The 17,188-nt window shown below is 41.3% G+C and overlaps 2 protein-coding genes across 3 annotated transcripts in view; both read right to left on the bottom strand.

Moving 5' to 3' along the window:
- LOC135221016 (uncharacterized) overlaps nucleotides 1-17,188 on the bottom strand; it is a 405,496-nt gene that overhangs the window by 264,854 nt on the left and 123,454 nt on the right. The window lies entirely within an intron of this gene.
- The window catches only part of LOC135221014 (uncharacterized), a 69,569-nt gene that overhangs the window by 9,334 nt on the left and 43,047 nt on the right, over nucleotides 1-17,188 (bottom strand). The window contains exons 3-5 of the mRNA XM_064258735.1: nucleotides 7,427-7,585; nucleotides 3,394-7,244; nucleotides 1,649-1,760 (exon numbers count right to left, since the gene is read on the bottom strand). Coding sequence (XP_064114805.1) covers nucleotides 1,649-1,760; nucleotides 3,394-7,244; nucleotides 7,427-7,447 — 3,984 coding nt within the window. The 5' untranslated portion in view covers nucleotides 7,448-7,585. The remainder of the gene's footprint in view (nucleotides 1-1,648; nucleotides 1,761-3,393; nucleotides 7,245-7,426; nucleotides 7,586-17,188) is intronic.

Below are 17,188 nucleotides of genomic sequence, written 5' to 3'. Positions count from 1 at the left end.
ACAAAATTGTAGTCCTGTTTTTCATATTTCGAAGAAATAGGGGAAAGGGAACGATCCCCACTCTTGGTGCCAGTTCAGTTTTTTTCCCTTTAAGAAAACTCATCAAGTCCCCCAAATGGCGACGAAAGGGAACCAAAGTACAGTCCCTCTGAGGTGAGTGCGAAGAATGAGTAGGCAAAGGCAGTGTGCGATCAACAGGTTTTGAGCAAGGTACAGCAGAGTCTGAGTGTGTCGAAGGGAGGCGTGATGAATGAGTTGGTGCCGAACACCTGGTTGGCGCCAATCATGGGCAGATTTTGGGTGTGTCAGGCCCTAGGCTGGTGACTTTACGGGGCCCCTCTCATTTATGGGGAAGCAAAGAGTGCCCTCACAGCTGGGGGGTGGGAGGTAGGTTTCTGGGATTTATTTTCTAATTGAACACCTCTATATTATTATTATTATTATTATTATTAATTAATTTGTTTATATTTAGAACATTATGTAATATTTTTTTTTTCTGCTGAGGTGTGGGGCCCTAGGCCCCCCTGCTAAATCCAGCACTGGTGCCAATACCTGTCACTCATCAGGCAAGTCAACTGTCCCATGCCAACTGATGACTGTGAGGCGGAGGTGGAACAGCACTTCTCTAGATCTTTTCATGGAGGCAGGGAGGCAGCTATTGTAGTTGAAAGTCTCTATAGAGGACGTGAGGTGGAGGAAGTATGCCCACAGCATTTTCTAGCAGGGAAGAACCACTCAAATCCATCAATAATGGGTCACTGAAAGAAACACCTTTCCAGTGGCGTTCTGCTGAGTCCTGCTGGTTCACCACAGGCTCAACGGAGGAACCACTAGGAGAACTAGAAGGACAGACAGCTACCCCCTCAGAATGCACTGCACTAACGCTGCACTTCCTTCAACAGAAAGACCTAATTCCATGACCGTGTCCGCAAGGAAGCCAAATTTCTTTTCAAACCTTGATTCGAGGCTAGCAATGGTGTCTGAAAAGGCAGCATGGGAAGCTGGTAAAGGAGTAGGACTTAAGATGGGAGACATAAAACGAGGAGGAAACAGTAGTTGCCACTGCTAAGGTGAAGGAGAAGAAGCTAAGTTAGCTTACTTTCAGTCCTAAGTGGTGCTCTCTTCTCCCTTTCCTTAATCAATTTTTCAGATTGAGAAACAAATATGTACCTCCAACTGTAGTTCATCCCATCCCTGACATTTGGGACATGTAACCTACCTATTACATTCTTGCCCCCTATTTTTGATGCATTTAGAGTGCAAGTCATAAATAGGTTTATCTAACCTAGTTATGCACCCACTGACACAGAACCTAACTCCTGAAGAGCTAAAATCAGACATGATGGCAAACAAGCTAAATTAAGCTAACTATCAGGAATAACAAAACCACACGAAGTGAATACTTCACTAAAGAGCGGGAAAGCGATATCCATTCTACTATATGAAGTAAAGGTCTGCTTAAACCACCAATGTTACTCAGGAGCAGGCTGTTATATACCTGTTACTCCTGAAAGTGGGCGGATCCCTGTCACAGGCACTAGCAATGGCAGCACCACAGCAAAGTTTTAATTTTGGTGTGCTGTGATGGGGAACCTACAGCTATATAATTGCTTGGTAAGGCACTGAAATAAAAAAGAATTTTTCTTACCTTTTTAGAGTATGGCTTGATGCAACTATTTGTGAGCGAGTCCAGTAAAGCCCAGCGAGCTGCTGGACCTCTGTTTTCAACTAATGATAACATGATGCACCAACTGTATACTCTGGAAATTTATATGAAACAGTAACTTTAGCAAGATGACTGAGAATAAAATTAATAATAACATGATGATATACAGTAAAATTTAATAAATAAATAATATGTATGTACAACAAAGAAGCAATGAGACTTGGCATACAGTATAAAATGACAAATTTTTTTTAAATCTATGTATTTTTCATAGCTAACAAACCTTTGGTCTTAACAATAGGATAAATCTTCTAGTGCTAGCTGGAAACCAGTAAAAACAATCAAAGATTGTAAAAAAAAGGAATCTGTGGCAACTGGCAACTCCTGCATATATGCGGTGGATGTTTGGTTTTTGACCAAGCTCAGACCCCTGCGATGTGCCAGTCTTTCTTTTACCGCCATGGAGACCACCAGAGTTTTGCTTCGCTCTCCTTTTTCAAGCTGGTTTTTTTATTGTAGCCTGTGCTTTATTTCTTTTTATTCAGCCTAGAAGTTCCGTGGACGTCATCGAGTTAGACAAGCCCTCTTTGTTGCCGTGTTGAACTTCCTTGGAACAGATGCTGTTGTAGTATATATGTCTTTAACTCTGCATCGGCATCACTTACGTTATGAGTGATAGGCTAGTCCGTCTCCTAAGAGAGTACTGCCCCTTCAGAGAGACAGGACCCCTAACTTTGCTTTAGTGTTTTGATTTGAAAAATTGTGTATTGACAGTTATGTTTTTATGTATCTTTCACACATGTCTGGGAACTTTGTAATGTTTTAGTCTTTCAGAATGTGTGCGTTGCGGGATGTTCGGGATGAATTTTAATGGTGGACAACAGTGTATTAAGAAAAAATTTTTTCATTCTTCAACTGCAGCAATTCAATATAAAGAAACAAGAGCATTTTCATTGTAAACCATTGATGATTCTTAAAAGGGAGTACTTGCAAGTAAAGCACAATGTTCCTGGGGTACTTAGCATTTTTAGGACTTTAGTCCCTAAAGAAAAATACACCCATTATTTAAGTACATTTACAGTAAACAGTATTGTAGACTTTGTTACAGAAAAGAAAGCCAACTTTGTAAAGGTTAAAAGGTTAATATTATATCTACTGTAAATTACAAAAGTATGCTGCCATAATTTCCAAATAAATGCCAAGTTTCAATGGAGATAATGGCTTTGCCTTTGGAAACTAATGATGTTAAGTGAGTACATAATGGAATCAGACTTTACTTAGTTTCTGATATCAATTGAATTATCATTAACACCATAATAAGCTGTAACTTGCCTTATTTATATTTCAGAATCATGTAATGATATAAGGTTTACAGTTTGGCTCTATAACTAAACGTATAGTAGATGAATGAATGTTACATACTACCCACATAGTTGAAAATTATGTATTATTTAAATTTTCATAATAAAATTTATTTTGATACTTACCTAAGGTTAAATTTAGCTTATATGGTCGCAGAGATATACACTAACTTTAATAGTGGGTAAAATTCATCCAAAATTAAAATGACCTTAGTACTGTACTAAGCTAATTTTAATTTAATTTGCAACCATATATATAACCTATTATTTACACATTATTTTCATAAAAAATTGATGCAATACTGTGATGGTCTTTATATACTTAAGAAAGCAAGCTATAGAGAATATATCATCAATGTTACGTACCTCTGTGGTATTATCCCAGGTGGAATCTCCTCCTGCACTGACTGGAGAAGTTGAAGTGTATCTGCAGTCTGGGTTTTTCGCAGGAGCTGAATTATTACAGTTTCCCACAGCTGTTTAACATCTGAAATAATTTTGCAACTAACTGGATTTTTCACTGAGTGTATATTTTCAGTGTTTACCACATCTAAGGACTCTGTTAAGCTTTCTAAATGGTTTTCGTCAGATTTATCACTCAAAGTCTCAAGATTTAAACCTTCATAGTGAGGTTCCCCATTAACTCTAAACTTGAAAATAGGATTTTCAGGCAGATCTTCAGTCTCTTCCTGAACTCTGCTAAGAAGTTCAATAATACTTTGGCACTTAAAGCATTTGATCACAGAAATATTTGTACTTGTTACCATCATCATAGTCTTTACTGATACAGAAAGCTCTGTTTTGTCCAGTGAATCCATAGCCATTTCAATCAGATCTGCATCACAGGTTTGCAAGACATGGGGAAAAATCTCAGCTGGAGCATGAAGTTTGTATGCCAAAGAGAGAATGCAGTACCCTTTCCAATATCCTGAGCTTTGGCAGAGCTGTAACATATTCTTAGGAGCAAGTATATGATGAGAGAGTAAAGTTTCCACTAGGTTTTCTAGCGGTATACTCCTACTGCAAGGAATAGGCATTCCACAGTTACATGACATGGATGAAGGGTTTAAGGCACTCAACAAAGCACTCAAGACATCATATTGCAACTCTGGACACCAGCTCCAGTATGCAAGGTAAAGTTCTCTTATATCTTTATCCTTAGCTATCTCCTTCAGGTACAGAAAGAGATAATGCTTAACACTATATTTTGTTAATGGCACAGTGCTCTCATTGGGCTTATGTAAGACAAAATTCAACATAAATATCACATCAAATATCACATATGGGTTTTGCACCTGCACTGCTGCTGAAATGAAGTGTTTCATATTTCCACTGCATGCAAGCTTGTATAGAAAAGATACTCTTTGTGATCTGGTAAAATCTAAATCTGAAATTATATCAGGGAGGGGATAAATGCTAACCACCTCTGAGTCCTTTGTAACTTTTTCTAATAAGGCTATCCAGGTTAACAAGAAGTAATTCTGTCCCAGAGTATCCAAAGCATTGAGTAAAGTTGAGTAATGAAGCAAACCACAATCATTAGTAATAAGCTGAGCATACAAGGCATCTAGTTTTTTAACATCATCAGGAGTTAACTGGTGTTGTGGTATGTCGACCTTAGTAAAACCTGAAATACCACGCAAATTACTACCACCAGCATACACTCTGGACTGCAAACAATGAAGAAACATTTTTGTTAACTGCTCAAGAATATCAGCACTCATTGCTGATGGCTCAAATCCAATATCATTGCTGTCCCACTTTAAGGAATCACAGGATGTTCCAACACTAACTAAAGAATCTACTGATGATATTGAAACAGGTCCATCTTGGGGTTCGTCACTCCCTTGAGGAGAATTCTTATTGGTGTAGATATGCTGGACTGCACTACAATATACTTCAAACCACTGAGTTAGTAGGTCAGTTGTTTCTTGCTGATCTTCTGCAACAGTTATTTGTTTCATTGTTGACATGACAAGCTCATGTAAATTGCGCACAACCCCAGGGAGTTCTATGCTACTTGAATGCATTATGTCATCAACTTCTGGTAAGGTTGACTGTCTACTCATAACAGGTGATGCTCCAATAGCTTTGCGACTCCCCTTCTTCTTAGTCTTTGTCTTAATAACAATATCCACATCAAAACCATCAGTTTCATCTGTTCCAGAGGTGCTACTTTGAAAAGGGTCCTCACAATCCACAATTGAACTATTCCCTAGGATATCCAAAACAGAAAAAGGGCTTTTTCTTGTTCTCAAAGGAGACATTTCACTTGAAGTTTTTAACTGTGTAACATTTTTAAATTTTTCTTTTAAGGATTTTGTTCCAAGTGTTATAGTACTAACCACATTGGTGGCTGCATTTTCCATTAGGTCCTGCACAATCGCTGCAGTTTCAGAAGAAGGGCTGATAGGAGCATAAGGGATGCTGTACAGGGATTGAGATTCAACCGAGTTTCCGGAGTGCTGGCAGCGATTATCCAAATACATCCTAGCAGCCATCTCTAACTCAGGTGAGCTATCACTTGGAGGAAATAATGGGTCTTCATACATTTCTTGGGAACTCTCTAAGCTCTTGTGGGATTTATCAGATTGCTGAGACCATCTACCTGATGAATGGGTTGGACTGCTCGATGTCCTGTTATATAATGGATCTGGACTACTTGACTTTCTATCAGATCCATCAGAAAGACTGCTAAAACCACTATGTGACTTAGAGAAAGACTGCAATGTGTCTTCACTAGAATAATTTCCTAAAGATAAGCCACTCTGCAAATCCTGCAAGAAACTAGATGTACCCAAAAGAAATCTATTTCCCTTCAGCTCATGAATTGGACTTGTCTCTACAGAGACTGCAGAGCGCTGTGCCAAGGGCCCTAAGTCTTGCCCATACCCCAAATGTGGTTCACTATACCACCTGGTTACTGAAGCTGGAAGAAATGCATGATGACTTAGCCTTAGGGCAAAATGAAGACTTTCCTTGATTTCACATGAATTGTACTTCTCATTTCTTACATATGTTATTCCTGATTTCTTTGGATTGATTTCACTCTGGTTTTCTTTATCCTGATTTTGGCCAATCATGTTCTCCAGTGTCTGAAGTGCTCTCTTAACATTTTCATCAACTATCTGACTTGTTAAGTCAGAGAGAACTTTTATCCCTAATCGACAAAGCAATCTTGAAGTTGAAAATATGTAGTGATGCTGTAGACATAAACGAGCGCATTCAATCATCAAACTGCGATTATGCAACACCAATATTGCAACATCCACTGTTGTAATCATAAAGTTTTGTATGCTACCATGACCTGTTTTATAAATCAGCGTGTTTCCACTCACTTTAATATCCAAAATTCCATCTGGTTCACTTACCCAGAGTAAAACAGTAGAATTTGAAGGGTCAATTATATAAAGTCCAAAATTAGAGACAGCAAGAAGAAAACTATTATAAAAGTTGAGCATTTTTGTAAAGGCAACACCCACTGGAGAATGTTTCACACTAGAATTCTCAGAAGAGTTGACAGGAACACTTCCCTTCTCATTAACCAACTCTAAAGTGTCACCCTTTTTGCTTTTTGTCCATTGTTTCAGTGATGACAACTGTTTTTCCAGTTTAAGAGCATCTCCTTGAAGCATCTCTGTATCCCCATACGAGCCATCTATTAGCAAAACGTCCACTGGTGGTACCATCAATGCATTTTTCAGTTGGTGGGTTACAAGAACTTTGCCTGAAAGATCTGCTTCCCAAACCCTAGAGCCAGGCCTTGCACAAAATATGCGAGTTACCACGCCTTGTTGCGGAATAGTACTAACAGACTTTTCGGTGGGCTGTCGGATGTCAGTGGGTTGTTGGATGTTTTCTTCCTTGTCTTCTGTGACTTCGTAGCAATCCGAGAGTTCAAACTTCCCTGAATCGCTGGGAGAGTAATTGGATTTAGGGTTTTCTTCAAGGCTTTCTTCTACTTCATGGTGATTGTGTTTCATGGATGGATTTGTCGGGGGAATGTTACTAACAAGATTTACTTTACAAAAGCAGCCACCAAATTCACCCTTCCTTAATTTTGTCCCTATCTGAGCGAAAGTTTCTAAACTTGTGTTGCAAATGTATGAACGATCTAGAGTAGATACAAGAAGATGACCATCACAATAATCTAGTTGTGTAACTGCGGAATCCAGGGTCATGAGGTGAATGCAGGAGCTGCGGAACAATGAAGCAGTCTGAAAAAAAAAAGGAAATGGTATACTGCATTCAAAACAAATTGACTACCTCACTTTTCTAACATGTGAAAACAATACAAGCAATCAAATTTACAAACAACTGAATATTACAGAAATACTCTGCACTTCAATATGTGAAAAATAAAGAAAAAGTGTTGCTCTAATTTTTTAATCAAACTTACCCTACTTTTTGGAACATACATAACTGACACCCTTCCCACAGTATCTCCGATATAAACTTCCACACTGTTCAGGGACCAAACAATTGAAGATACAATTTGACCTTCATGTTCTCGGGATCCAATAAGATGTCTACATCCACTTCCATCTTGACCTAAGATCTGTTGAATAAAAATATCAGAAAGTGAGATAAGAAATATTAATAAATCTTTTAAAGAGAAGAAGTCAAAATCCAGAGGGCTGAAATATCCTTCGCAAAAGGCAAAACTAGTTTTTATCTTTCTTATTCACTGCAAAACCAATTTCTTTTTCTTGTTCACTGACATTTTTACATATCAAAAGGTCACTGTTCAAACAGAAGAAATCAGCAAAACTACATAATGAATGAATTGACCCTCTGAGATTCTAATGGTGTCAAATGGGTCATCTTGTATATCTTGTTTTTAATATTTATTTACAAAAATAAAGGAAATTAATGTTCTTAGCTAACTTCACAGCATCCTTATAACTTTGTTTTCAAGTACTGTATTATAGATACTAAAACAGTCACCTGACTTCAAAATGAGATCAAAACCAGCAATCATAAAAAAATCTGAAGCAAGAAGTAACACAAAATTATTTCTAGGGTCACTTTACGTAAGCCAGGATGGAGTGCATTTTAGCACAAACATGTTTTGGATCCGCAGAAATCTCTAAGGGTTACATGAATTTTAGCAGTCATCAGCCTAACAGTGCTGTCTCTGTAATGGAATCCTTGTCTCAAAGTGCTATATACAAGATGTAAGGATGACTACTTATACGTACTGTAAATTCTAAAATTTCATGGCATAGGAACATATATTTTTCATCACAAACCACCCACTGTTACTATTTCGTGTGAGATTTTATATATACTTACCAAATAATTGGACAGCTTTGAGTTTCATTTATTTGCAGCAGTTTAGATTCATATTTCGTGGTAGCAACACCGATGTTCTGTGTTCTGAGTAGGTGACACCAGTCTTGCCCCCGTAACGAGAGGGTTAGGAATGACTCCGCAGATAATACTCATTCCGTATATATCCATAAGAGGGGAGGTGGGAGGACTCTGACCATTATACTTGATAAGGAGTATACGTATATAAAATCTTATTGTAAAAATGTCCTTTTTTTTATGTAAGTACCTTACCAAGTAATATGACAAATTTTCTAAGACAATTTGTACTTTTCATAGCTACAAACCTGAGGTCTTAACAATAGGATAATTTCTAGCGCCTAGCTGGATCCAGTTAAAAAACAGATGAAAGCAAGTTATCTTGTGATATCTGGTAACGCATGTGTAGATCGGGTGAAGAATGGTCAAGGATCACTCACCTACGCCACCGCGTCGGTCATTCCCAACTCAGGATGTCTTAACACACAGAGGGGTGGTTAGAGGCGGGCAGTATAATGTTAAGACCTCAGGTTTGTAGCTATGAAAAATACAAATTGTCTTAGAAAATTTGTCATTTGTTCATACGCGAACAAACCTTCGGTCTTAATAATAGGATAGACTCATACTTGGAGGGAGGTACAAGACATCCTAAACCGGCTGGGGGCCTACCCACCAGTCCAGCTTCCAGAAGAAATGACTTCTGGAGAGGGACTGAAGCCCGTTGAGAAGCTAGATAAATTGAGTGACGTACATTGATATAGTATGGGAGAACCATTGTACTATAGGGAACCAAAGAGAAACTTTGACTGTCCAATAGCAAACCAATACACCAGGGTTTGTACTACTCCCAACTCCTCCTTGCCAAGGAGTGGAGCATATGCTACCAAATAGAGGGTTTGATATTTGTATATTAAGCGACCACACTATCAGTATGACTACCTTACTCACCTGTATCAGACCAGTCCAGCAAATGACGTGTCTATTCCTTAACCCGCCCAAAGGAAGAAGGAAAGGTACAAGAGAAAGAAGGAGAACAGCCAACTCACTCATTCTCTCATCCCCACAATCATCTTAGGTAAGATACAAAAGTGCCCTGTTAAGGGCAACTATGAGTTACACAACCTGTTGAGTAGCCACCACAGGACCCAGGGAAAACGTGTCCGCAGATCTGTGGGCAACATCCTTAAGATAGAAAGAGGTGAACGTGGACTGCCGTAACCAAATACCAGCGTTCAGCACTCTATGTACAGCCAAGTTCTTTTTGAAAGCCAGAGAGGGACCAATACCCCTAACGTCATGCGCTCTAGCCTGCACAGACGTGGTGGTGGAATCATTAAGAGTCAAGTATGCCTGTCTGATGGCTTCCCGTATCCAAAAAGAGATAGCATTCTTAGACACCTCTTTCTTCATACGGCCTGTGCTGACAAAAAGTCTCTTGGAAGATGCCAAGACCAGAAGGAAAACAGTCTTTAGTGTCAAGTTCCTGTTAGATGAGCGACGCAAGGGCTCATGGACTCTTAGTGAAGTTCTTGAGAACCAAGGAAACATCCCACATTGGAGGCTTGAGCTCTCTAGGAGAACTCGACTGCTCGAACCCCTTAACTAGCAAGGAAAGTTCCCAGGAAGAGGAGATGTCGATACCTCTAAGGCGTAACACCAAACTCAGGGCCGCCCTGTAGCCTCTAATGGCAGAAACGGACAAATGTTTCTCGTCTCTGAGGAAGGTTAAAAAGTCTGCTATTCGCTGAATAGAGGTTGCGAGTGGAGAAAAACCCCGTTTACGACACCAATCACAGTAGATCGCCCATTTGCCTTGGTAAACCACGGAGGTTGACTTTCTGAGACTGCTGGACATATGCCCTGCTGTTCTCTGAGAAAAGCCTCTTGCTTGGAGGAGATACTTGATAGCCTCCAACTGTGAAGAGACAGGGATTCTACTGACTGGTGGAACCTTTCCGCATGGGGCTGACACAGGAGATGTCGCCAAGGGGGAAACTCCCTTGGAACCTCTGACAACAACAACAGCAGATCTGGGAACCATTCCGCCTGAGGCCACAGAGGGGCTACCAAAGTCATCCTGAGACCCTGTGAACTTGACGGATCAAACAAAACGGAGGGAAGGCATACACCTCCAGGTTGTCCCATGGATGTTGGAATGCATCCTCTGCTAATGCTAAAGGATCTGGGACCACTGAACAGAATATCTCCAGCTTCCTGTTGAAGCGAGTCACAAAAAGGTCCAGCATGGGTCTCCCCCAAACCTGGGAAAGCTTGTCTGCTACCACTTGATTAAGGGACCACTCTGTGCCTAGGATCTGATCCCAATGACTGAGTTTGTCTGCAACCACATTCTGTTTGCCTGGGATATACCTGGCTGAAAGCTCTACCGAATTGCTGACCGCCAACTGGTGAACCTCGACAGTCAAGGCGTGAAGTTGACGAGAAACCAGGCCTCCCTGCTTGTTCACATGGGCTACCACCGTGGTGTTGTCGGACATGAGAACGACAGAATGACCTTCTACCTTCTCCCAAAACTACTTCAGACCCAGGAAGGTTGCCTTCAACTCCAAGACGTTGATATGTTGCTGCTTGTCCTCCAAACTCCAAACGCCTGAAGTGATGAGGCCGCCTAAATGAGCGCCCCAACCTGCGAGGGAGGCGTCTGAGAACAGAAGTAAGTCCGGTGGAAGAGAACGCAGAGGGACACCCTTCGAAAGATTCTGGTCGTCCAACCACCAACGAAGGTCTTCTCTCGCTTCCAAAGACAGAGGAACCATTAACAGGGGAGAGTCCCCCGCCGGAGACCAGAATTCTCCCAGTCTCCATTGCAGAGACCGAAGATGAAGACGCCCATGAGGGACCAGCTTCTCCAGGAAAGACAACACTCCCAGAAGAACCTGCCACTGATGAGCTGACTGATGTGGTTCCGACAGGAAGTTGCGCGCCACCACCCACAACTTCTCCCATCTCTGATCTGATGGGAAAACTTTTGCCACTGTTGTATCGATGACCATGCCCAGGAAGAGAATCCTTCGCTGGGTAGGAGGTTCGACTTTTCCTGGTTGACTACGATGCCCAGTTCCAGACAGAACAGAAGTAGACGATCCGTGTCCTGTAGCAGCTTTTCCCTGGAAACTGCCAAGACCAACCAATCGTTGAGGTACCTCACCAGACGGATCCCCTGAGCATGGGCCAAACATGACACGAGAGAAAAGACCCTTGTGAACACTTGAGGGGCTGTTGTCAGACCGAAGCATAGGATTTTGAACTCAAAGACCTTGTCTCCAAGAGAGAAGTGAAGGAACTTCCTGGATGTCGGATGAACAGGGATTTGGAAGTATGTGTCTCTTAAGTCTATCGACAGCATGAAGTCACCTTCCCTCACAGCTGCCAACACCGAAAGCGGGGTCTCCATCTTGAACCGTGTCTTCCTGATAAAGTGATTCAAGGTGGATAAGTCGATCACAGGTCTCCATCCTCCCGACACCTTGGGCACCAAGAAGATGTGACTGTAAAACCCCGGAGACGGACGCACCACTTCCTCTATTGCATCCTTGTCCAGCATCTTCTGCACTTCCTCCAAAGAGCCAAGAGCTTAAGAGAATCTGGAGGATATGCCTTCGTGAGCTGCGGCTTGTCCAACAGAGGAGGAGAGAAGTCGAATGGCAGTAGGTACCCCACCCGAAGGACATCTACCACCCACTTCTCCACCCCATAACTGCCACTTGGCCCAATGGCCTGCCAGGCACCCTCCCACCCATGGCGCAGGAGAGGGAGAGGCGCCTAACCTACTTCTGCCCTTGGGCCCCTTCTTGGCTTAAAGGAACGAGAACGAAAGGGACGTTGATCCTCTGACCTAGGCTGAGTCGAACGGGAAGGCCCTGCCGAACTCAAATTCCTATACGGCCTACCAGGTGATGATCTTCTTGACTGCTGCTAGACAGGGGGAGGAGGAGGAGCCGGAAGTCTCCAAGTACGAGACTCGACTTAGACACGGCCTGGTGCACCAGTTTGTCTTTGGTGTCAGCCCGGCGCCGGTCTATCGCATTCTCGAGCTCAGTCATCAGATCTCCGTTCCTCAATGCCAGCAAGGACTCCGTGTCAACTAATCTCTCCATCCTAGACAAAGCCGCGTCTCTTCTAATCAGAAGAAGGTTAGCCCATAAATTAACAATGAGGTGAGCCATATACGAAAACGCCTTGCCTCTGGACTGCAACAGACTGGCAAGCGAGGATGCACTCACCAACCCTTCTGGGAACCTGTCAGTAGCTATCTTGGCAATAACCACAGACCAGAAGTCCAGCCAAGAAACCATCTGCAACATGGAGGCTGCCATAGATTCCAATGCTGAGGCATCTTGCGGAGGCAAGGACAGAGCCACCGACCTCACCTGCTCCAAAGTCAATCCTGGCTTCAGGCGAATGACGTCTGGGTTAAGATGGCGCGACATCAAAAATGCAGAGTTCGTAGCATAATACTTCCTATGTCTCATGAGAGGCGGGGGTAGTAGCCTGGCAGAGCTCCTAGAGCGAAGCGAACCATCCCGGCCAGAAACAGAGGCGTTAACCTTATGCAAGACCGACTGGACGTGCCCCGACAAGGGAAGCTGAAGAGATGATTTGGGATCCAGTGTAGCTCCCACCAAGGCTTCCAAACAAGGAGGAGTGTAAGACGACCAAGCCTGAGTCCTACTTTCCAAATTGTTGAATCCATGAATAAGATCAACAACTTCCGAAAAGGAAGACAAAAATTCTTGCGTGTCTCCCTCCTCCTGCTCCGGCAACGGAGACCGATGATAAGAAGGATGTGTAGGCTCCTCTAAGGCACCTTCCCCATTAAAATTAATGGAAAGATCAGTAGCCAAACAGCCCGAAACAACAACTGACCTGTCTGGGCTGGGTCCACGTGTCGGCTCCTGAGACGAACCTACTACAGTGTTCCCCCTGTATTCGTGGGGGATGTGTACCAGACACCCCGGTGAATAGTTAAAACCCGCGAATAGTTAGAACCGCCACTAAAAATGCTTATAACTGCCTATCTTGAAAGTTCAGATACCAAATGTATACCTTAAATAACATCCTGCTTCAAATATACCTAAAATTACTAACCTATTACTGTATTAATCTTTGAGGTTATATAATTAATATCACTTCAAAATCATCTTAAACATTTTACCATTTAAAATAGATACCTACAGCCAATAACAGAGAGAGAGAGAGAGACAGAGACCATTGAATGGCAACATCATATATCTGACTATCAAGAGTGAAATTATGAATTATTCCTGAGACAGAGAGAATAATAATGGAGAGGAGAGAGAGAGAGAAGAGAGAGGAGAGAGAGCGAGAGAGGAGAGAGGAGAGAGAGAGAGAGAGAGAGAGAATAACTCCTAGACTCCAATTCCTTCCCCTCGCCAATACGTATATCAAACTGTCATTTACTCCCCCACCCTCCTTCCTCCAAGTGGATAAAAAGACTGGGAATCGCTATTTTTTTAATTAATCTTATCAATACTTGAAAATTAGTTATAAGGTAAATCATTTATTTATATTACAAAACACTCAAACTTAATATTATTTGAAAACTAGTATCATTAAACTTAATATTATTAGAAAACTAGTGCTGTATATTATTATTTCACCATAAAATGTAGTAATGCCCTTAAAGATATACTGTATACATAAACTTCCATGGCAAACAGAGGGCGAGAGTTACCACTATGACATGCGTATCTCATGTGGTAAAAGAGAGAGAGAGAGAGAGTTATCCTTATCTAAAAGAGTGAAATGGATAGATTATTGTATTTCTTTAAAAAACTATCACATATGAATTTTGAAATTAGTTATATTATTATTATTATGTGAAAATATTAATAAACATATACACGTACCATAGAAATTCTCTCATCTCAGTAAAAGAGAGAGAGAGAGAGAGTTATCCGTATTTGAACGAGTGAAATGAAAAGGTTATTGCAGTATTTCTTTAAAATACTATCATATGATTTTTGTAATCACAGTTATATTATTATTATTATTTGAAAATATTAATAAACATATTATACAAACATGTACCATAAAAACTCTCATCTCAGTAAAGAGAGAGAGAGAGAGAGAGAGAGAGAGAGAGAGAGAGAGAGAGAGAGAGAGAGAGTCCCTCCCCTCCTGTCACATTACTTGATATATTTGACAGCTGTTGGTCCTCAGTTTGGTACCTGGAGTTCGAAAGAAAGATGCGTGAAGACTGGGATTTCCTTCATTCTTACATAATTTTTTAAATTTATAAACTAAAATCTTACTAATTCACTTGAGAATTTTCTTTAATGAATTGATATTATTGCTGTTTACAATAATATTGATATCTGAAAATTAGTAAATATGATATTGTTATGATACAATAAAGTTTGTTCATACTTACCTGGCAGATATATATATAGCTGTATTTTCTGAAGTCCGACAGAATTTCAAAAACTTCCGGCACACGCAGTGGTTGGCCAGGTGGTTAGTACCCATTCCCGCTGCTGGGAGGCGGGTATCAGGAACCATTCCCATTTTCTATTCATAATTTTATTTCCACGTGTCCCCTGAGGGAGGTGGGTGGGTACTTGATTATATATATCTGCCAGGTAAGTATGAACAAACTTTATTGTATCATAACAATATCATTTTGTTCATGAAACTTACCTGTCAGATATATATAGAGCTGAATCCCACCGCTGGAGGTGGGAAGGGACAGAATAGAAGGATTTTGGGAAACAAATGCATGCAGATGATTTACATATTGGTTCCACCTGTTAGCATAGCTGGCTTCGTGGTTACTGCCACGTAAGTCTGCTTGTGCTACTAGAGCTGCCAGCGAGGTAGAGACCTATATAGCTGGTGCACTCCAGATGATCTGTCAACAGGGACGAGACCACGACGTGACTAGACCATATTGACCATACCATGAGGGCTATGAAGTCAAAATAAATAAATATATATATATATATATATATATATATATATATATTATATATATATCAATATATTTATTTTACTTCATAGCCCTCATGGTGGATGGTCAATATGGTCTAGTCATATATATATATATATTATATATATATATATATATATATATATATATATATATATACTACACAATTATAATATATATTATAATATTAATATATATATATTATATATATATATATATATCTATATATATATTTATATATATATATATATACATATCACACCTGACCAACCTAGCCAAAGTTAAGGTGTTTTAACTAAGGCTTAAGAGTTAAGAAGTTGCCCTTGGCGGCGACTCAACAACTAAATTAAGAGCTCTTCCTAACCATTTTTCATACAGAATAGGATGAGTGGTACTTCTTGCCCCCAAGATTGTGTCTGCAGACACGTATGGCCCTAACGAAACAGCAGATCTCATATGCATCTTCACATCCCGCAGGGCAGGGAGTGTGAAGTGAAACACAAGAGTTGCCTTCGCTAAAACATGGTAGTACTCAGGATGTTGCTGAGTGCCATGATCTGTTGAAATGCTTCCGAGGCCGCGCCCTCACCTCGTGAGCATTCAAATCAAAAGATTTCAAATCTTTGTGCAAACACAATGAAGGAGCATTTTTGAAAGAACTCCTTAACACTAAAGCCAGGGTGTTCTTCGATATGGGCAAGTCTGGTCTTTTTCGGAACACTGCAGATTGCCCGAATGACTTCGACTTTCTTGAGTTTTATGAAGATAAAACTTGAGAGACCCGACAGGGCACAGGACTCTCTCTGGCTCCTGCCCACTAACTTGTGCCATCTTTGATTCCAAGCTCCTGGCCCAAGGACAAGACGGGTTTCCATTCTTAGGCCACAACGAAAGGCTTAGAGAGCACACCGCCTTGTGTTCTCTAAAGCCAAAACTTCTGACGATGGCTTAAAACCTCACTAACCCTCTTTGTCGTATCTAGGGTGGTTAGAAGAAGGCCTTCCTGATCACATGCAAGAAGTTAACAGGTAGGAGAGGTTCGAATGCTTTGACATCAAGAACTTCAGACAACGTCTAAGTTCCATATTGAAAGCTTCGATCTGGACATGCACAGTCAGTTCGTCTGTACTAAAGTCAGGTGACCGACCAGTTGACCAGTCAGATGAATCAAGGACAGCAAGGCTGTACCCTGAAGACCATAAGGCACTTTTCTTCGCTGAAGGATGAGTGTCTGGACTGCCTGGGCGATTCCAGCTAAGCAAACCTTGGGGGTGTATCAACTCAACCCAACGTCGTCAGCGAATCAACTCATGAGCCACTCCTGACTCGAGCTTCTGGTGCCAGAAGAAAGGAGCACAGAGCAAAAAGGCGATTCAGTCCCGAAGGACGAATGCCTGACAGCCCAACCTGGTCTCATGTTACACGATCATCGGGGTGTATCAACACAACCGACTTCGTCAACAAGAAACTCAGGGCTACCAAATGTCGCCTGATCTCGCACGAGTGTCTGACTCCGAGAAAACAGGTGAGACAAAAAGTAGATGGTGAGCGAGGTTCGAGATTCCACAGAACTCAAAGATCGTGAAGGCCTTTGTTGTTTGACAGATGCAAATCTCTGAGCCAAAGACCGTCAACAACCATATTTGCGTATTCTTTAATAGTTGTGACTGCCAGCTTATCCCATTCTTCAGACGGAGAGGGAAGACGGTAATCTTATTCCTGTCAACATCTCGATAGTCTGAACGTAGTCAGACTCAGAGCGGAGAGGTTATAGGTACCTTTCGTGTTAGAGTAGACCGACTTTCTCGGAAAAGGTCCTTGGAAAATGAACTAGGAAGGACGTGACCTCTGTGAATCCAGGATCTAGAAGGCCAACAAGGG

This window comes from Macrobrachium nipponense, chromosome 2 (genome assembly GCF_015104395.2).
Source record: "Macrobrachium nipponense isolate FS-2020 chromosome 2, ASM1510439v2, whole genome shotgun sequence".
NCBI classification, from domain to species: domain Eukaryota; kingdom Metazoa; phylum Arthropoda; class Malacostraca; order Decapoda; family Palaemonidae; genus Macrobrachium; species Macrobrachium nipponense.
Note: the sequence above shows the minus strand (reverse complement) of the source record. Positions and strands in the feature narration are given on the sequence as shown.